Source organism: Cardiocondyla obscurior, linkage group LG13, assembly GCF_019399895.1.
Source record: "Cardiocondyla obscurior isolate alpha-2009 linkage group LG13, Cobs3.1, whole genome shotgun sequence".
NCBI classification, from domain to species: Eukaryota; Metazoa; Arthropoda; class Insecta; order Hymenoptera; family Formicidae; genus Cardiocondyla; species Cardiocondyla obscurior.
This window is the reverse complement of record NC_091876.1, coordinates 208,508-214,671: the sequence shown is the minus strand read 5'-3', so window position 1 is coordinate 214,671 and position 6,164 is coordinate 208,508. Positions and strand designations below refer to the sequence as shown.

General features: G+C 34.5%; 1 protein-coding gene across 1 annotated transcript; it reads left to right on the top strand.

The window, feature by feature from the left end:
• The first annotated feature begins 320 nt into the window (after positions 1-320).
• On the top strand, positions 321-722 carry LOC139107726 (arginine and glutamate-rich protein 1-like). The gene has a single exon (XM_070665538.1). It carries the CDS (start codon positions 321-323, stop codon positions 720-722), a length of 402 nt encoding a protein of 133 aa, XP_070521639.1.
• Positions 723-6,164: the final 5,442 nt, after the last annotated feature.

Sequence of the window (6,164 nt, the reverse complement as noted above, 5' to 3'; positions counted from 1 at the left end):
AGGGGAAGAAGGAAAAAGAAAAAGTTGTAAGTATGGAAAGAAAAAGAGTACAAGACTAGACTGGAGTGAGGAAGAGAGGAAAATATTTAGGGAAAGGTATGAAGAAAGAAGGGAAAGAGAAGATAAAATGGAGGAAAACTAGAAAAATTTTAGTAAAGAATTGGAAAAAACAAAGAAATTAGTAAGAAAAGAAATGAAAAGAGAGGAGAAAAACCCAAAGAAAAATGATGGGATAAAGAATGTAGAAGAAAGAAATGTAAAGTAAGGAAGAATTGCAAAAATGGAGAAAGGGAGAAGGAAGCGGGGAAAACTATAAAAAGATGAAAGGAGAATACAAGAGGCTATGTGAGGAGAAAAAATTGCAAGAAAGGGTGAGATGGGAGAAAGGGATAGAAAAAATTAGAACCGAGGAAAAAGTGTGGAAAATAGTAAACAAGGGAAGAAAGAAAAGGAAGGAAATAGAAGAAAAAATAAAGATCAAAGAATGGGATGAATATTTTAGAAAGATTCTAGGTGGTGTGGAACGGAGAGTTGGAGGGGAATTAAGTAAAGAGAAAGAAGAGGATGTGGAAGAAGACATACATAGAGAAGAATTTGAGAAAGTAATAAGAAAATTGAAAAAAGGAAAAGCAGCAGGGAGTGATAAAATTGAAAATGAGATCTGGAAATGGGGAGGGAGAGATGTAAAAAAGAAGTTATGGAAAATGTGTAAGAAGGTATGAAGGGGGAAGGCGATGACGGAAGAATGGAGAGAAGGAGTAGTGGTCCCGGTGTTAAAAAAAGGGAAGGGGGAAAAGGTAGAAGAGTACACAGGAATAACACTGACGCAGACAGCGTACAAGATGTACGCATTTGTGCTAGCAGAAAGACTAAGGAAGGATATAGAAGAGAAAGGAATATTACCACGGAGTCAGGCCGGATTTAGAAGAAACATGGAGACAGTGGACCAGATATATGTGTTAAACTATTTGATAAACAAGAAGATAGAAGAAAAAGAAGGGAAAATGGTGATAGCATTCATTGATATGAGAGCGGCCTTTGAATCAGTGGATAGGAGAAAACTGGTGGAAGCAATGAAGAAAAGAGAGGTAAGGGAGGGATTGATAAGAAGTTGTGAAGAAATATTAGAGGAAACGGTGAATAAAGTTAAGGTGAAGGATAAAGAAGGGAAAAGTTTTTGGACGACAAAGGGGGTAAGACAGGGTTGTCCGCTTAGCCCTAGCTTGTTCACACTCTTGTTGGCAGACATAGATGAAGAACTAGAAAAAGGAGGATGGGGGGGTATAAGAATAAAAAACAAGAGGGTTTACTCGCTGGCATACGCGGATGACATTGCACTACTGGCAGAAAATGAGGCAGGGATGAAAGGGATGATTAAAAATATGGAAGAATATGTAAAGGAGAACGGACTGGAAGTGAATGTAAAGAAAACAAAGATAATGAGATGTAGAAAGCGTGGAGGGAGATGGAAGAAAGTTAAATGGGTCTGGAAAGGGGAAGAAATAGAGGAAGTAAAAAGTTTCAAGTATTTGGGATACATAATCATGAGAAATAGAGAGCAGAAGGAGCATGTAAAAGACAGAGTAAAAAGAGCGGCAAGAATTATAGAGCAGGTTTGGAGTATAGGTAAAAGAAAATTCGAAAAAGATTGGAGTAAAAGAATATGGCTATTTGATAAACTGGTATGGTTGGTTATTAATTATGGCGTGGAAATATGGGGATGGAAAGAAAGAGAAGAAGTGGAGATATTACAGGAAAAATACTTGAGATGTGTACTGGGAGTAAGAAGATATGTACCAGGATATATAGTGAGAGAAAAGCTACAGAGGGATAAATTGAAAGGAAGAGCAGGGATGAGAGCATGGCAATATGAAAAACGGCTAGAAGAAGGGAAAGGAGGAGATTTAGCAAAATGGTGCTGGGAAGAAATGAAGGGAAGAGCAAGGGAGGGAAGAAGCAAAGGAAAATGGGAAAAAAAAAGGAATTTTTTGAAAAATTTGGGTGGTCTGGAAAAGATGTGGAAAATCTAAGAGAAAGAGGGGAAATAAGGAGGAAATATTTGGTGGAAAAAGATAAAGAATGGCAAAGAGAGGAAAGATGGGAAAAAATAAGAGGGTCAAGATTCAATAAGTATTATAAAAAAGTAAAAGAGGAAGGGATACCAGTATATTTAAAATTGGGATGGAAGGAAGAAAAATGGCAAAAAATGGCAAAATTTAGATTAGGGGAGAAAATGAGATGAAATAAATATTGGGAGGGGGAGGAGAAAAGAAAATGTAGAATATGTCTGGAGAAGGAAGAAACGTGGGAACATATATGGGAGGAATGTATAGACTGGGGAAACGAGAATAGTTGGGAGGAGATGGTGGAGGAAATTCTGGGAGGGGAAGGAAAGGGGGTTGATTGGTTAGAAACTTTGGAAAGAACAAGGGAAAAAAATAGGGGTGAATGAAAGAGGTTAAAAAAAAATAAAGAAATAAAATAAAGAGCGTCGGAAACGGGGGTCCAAAGGTAGAATTTCAGGTAAAATAAGGCGGAATAAGTAAAGGTATGAGTGAAAGTGTGATCTCTCTCTCTTTCTCTCGACGCGTAAGCAATAGAATAGAAGCGTAAAAAGGCGTAGGATATAAGTTTTATTTTCAGGAATGTGTTGCAAGAAGAAAGAAGATTATAAAAGTAGAAATAAGTTAGAGATAAGACATGTTGTAACGCGTAGATATGTAAGGGGGTAATGATGACGAGAAGGAAAAATGTAAAAGAAAAGGAGGAATTTGTTAAAGAAAAGGAAAAGGATATAGAAAGGAAAGAAAAAGTGGCGGAAAGTGTTTTGTTATATAATGTATGAAGTTTTAAGATATAGTTTATGGAAAAATGTAATATAAATTTGTAGGATGCGAAAGTCCCGGTATACCTCTAAGGAGATAAATAAACACCTTATATATAATAAAATACTTTTTATAAATTACGTTTTAATAAATATAATTTTTAAAAATTGTATATAATATAATGAATATATTAACAGTGAAATGCATATATATATATATATATATATATATATATATATATATATATATATATGGATTTTATTTAAATCATTAATTCTAAATAGTTTACTTTGTAAACTTTGTAGTAAAAAATACTATTATATACACATTATAAATGTTAAAAAAATTAATGTTTGATAAATAAATTAATTTTGAGTAAGTATAATGTCACGTTTCGTGTCGTACCTGTCCGTTTTTAAGTCAGTCTATTTAAGAAATTTACTCTAAAATCGGACTAAGATTGCTTATGCGGTGATTAGTTTTTAAGTCCAAATGAATACCGGAATTTGGAAATTTGGTAACGTGGATCCGTCTTGTCAATGGTCTGATGGTGAGGAAAATTAATTGCGAATTCTATTGGAGTCAGTCGATAAACAGAACGATTAGAGGTTTCACGGTTATATAATTTTTAGATTAGTTGTGATGGATTTTGATTTAATTCCAAAGCCTTTTTGATTTGGTACCAGTGCCGTTTAAATTATACTCGTTTGTCAGCGCGTTGCTTTATTCGTGTAACTCTATTTGATCTTATGCGGTCGCTACTCGGCACCGAAAGCTTGGAGACTCTTCTGTATTCGCTACACTTGAGCAGTGGTTCGCTACGTTAGTTGCAGCAAAATTGCTCAAAAGCACCTCCAAAGTTATCGCGTCCCATGTACGAATGTTATAAAGGTTCAGTAATGGCCCGGTATTGGTGCCAGAGTTGCCAGTACACGCTGATGATTCTGGACCAGTACAAGTCAAGATTGGAGTCATTACTGAGACAGTATCGAAATGATAACACGGGTCCCACTCTTCGTGACAACTTTAGTCCGATATTGAGTATAAGTATTGGGACAACATTGTTTGTTAGCGCTGGGCCAGATTTAGTTGTCAATGTTGGGACAAGCCCGACGTCAGTAATTTCCCAGTAACGGCTTGCTTATTGGGTCGAATCTAACATTAATTATTTCCCAGTTTCGGCTCGATTGTTAATAAAATTAGCAATAAATAAAATTTATAATTCTAGTTTATTTTATAAGATATATATAAATTTAAAATCATATTTTATTCAAACTTCTTCGCGTCTCTCATTGCTTTTCCACCCTCGCGGTCGTCAGCTCCTGATAAATAGCGACTGGTTGCCGATAAAATACTTTTTTGATCGGTGTTTTTTTTATTTTGCCTGTGATAACATCTGAAGAAAAGTAAGAATAAATGAAAAAATAGTAATTAAAAGAGTTCTATCACGTGATCATATTTAGTATATGTATAAATAGCATATTTACCTAACATGCATGAGTATACGTGCGTCACATTAAAATTTTTTTTTGTAACGCTATTTGGTCCTTTTCTTCCAACAGCGGAGTAAAGTTCTTGTACTGTTTTTGTTATTACATTGCCAAGAATTTTTCGTACGGTTTTTTTTATTTTTTTGGTACTTCCTAAATAATTAGCCATTATTGCTCTTTTAAACCAATATTAACATTTTACTTAACATTATAAAAACTATCTAAAAATATAAGACAATAACAAAAAAGAATATTTTAGGGACGTACCAATACAGATGACTTATCATTGTTCGTCTTTATCATTGTAATGAACTCGATAAAGGCATTGTAGTTCGTTATAGGGAGTTGAACTCCTAAATTTTCCCTATAATTATTCAGCTCTCCCCTGGTGCTGATGCTAGGTTGATGGCAATTGTGCTTTTTACGGCTTCACCTTTTTTATTTAAGTCGTACAATATACTATTTTTCATTCCTTTCATTTTTTTCGAAAGTCTTTTGAAGTATTTTTCAACGTCATTGTGAATTTGCTTTATTCGAAAATTTAGTTGCTGAAGTTCATCATTGCAACGTACAGACTTGGAATATTTCCGTTTTAGGCTTCTGTCTTCATTGCCTCTGTCTTCAATTTTTGAAATACTTTCTTCAGAATCTGCACTCAAATAATATAATTATAAACATATAATATAATATAAATTATTAGAAAATCCAATATTTAAACTTACCAGATCGTGTCAAAACCTTCCTTTTTGCCAGTGATGTTTGAGGTGTATTGAAAATGTCATCATTCATCCGCATCTAAAAACGGAGGAAATAAAAAAAATTTTAAATTAAATTAACATTATAATAACCGACGTTTCATAAATACGATTAATGCACAAAATACATTAACTGTAATATTGTTACGTCCTGTAACTCCACATCTCCTTTTTCCGACACATGGTAGATAAAGTAGATAATAAAAAGTATACCGAATGTATTGGCATCAAAGGAGACGGTTCTAAGTTTCCAGGAAAATAATTCTAACTGACGGAATATCATGAATCGCCAGATGTATAAAATAAAAGAAGGAACCTAAAACAATTGTACAACAGATGTGGAATATAAAAAAATCGAAACGAAAGGATTTGTCAAAATATTCATAAAACATTAATAGCTCGAAAAGATTTGGAATATCTTAAACTAACAATAAATGTCTGGCGGTACACAAAGGAAATTCTGGAAGAAAAACAATTCAGTAAAATCAAATTTCGCCACGGATCCTAGGGATTAGAAAAAAGGAGACAAAAAGCCTGTAATAATAAAAATGGGATACGCGGCCGGAAACTATAAAAATTCAGGCAGCAATTGCACGCTGCCGATAAAAAAAGAGTTACCTAAGCATTTTCGAATCTGTTATCTGGAAGCTTGGAAGGGCTAAAACCATGTAGAGGGGAGCTCATAAACATTTTCTCCTGGACCAATAGATATCGGGAACTCCTCACCAAAATTAGAAACTAAGGGCGAAAACTTAGAAAATTAAGAAAACTGAGAGAAGGGCGACCAATAATTGCGAAGACGGAAAAGTGGAGGAATAAGCCTAACGAATAGAATTCAAATTTTGGATAAGACTTAGAATCTGGCGCTGGTCCTCCCCTTTTCCGAGCTTATAAAACCGAGCGCTCCGACGACGCTCGCTCTCATTCTGTTCTAAAAATCTATTTTGCTCAGTTTGCTCAGTTATTCTAAAATTTTTAAGTGTTTGTGATTATCTTGTGTGGGCGAAATAAAGGAACCATCTCGAGATCTCATCCGAGAGAATTTGAAGACATCAAATAGTAAGTGTCATCATTTATTTATCCCCCTTTTTCCT

Excerpts from the sequence above, each read along its gene's own strand:
- LOC139107726 (XM_070665538.1), top strand. The coding sequence starts at position 321 with ATGAAAGGAGAATACAAGAGGCTATGTGAGGAGAAAAAATTGCAAGAA.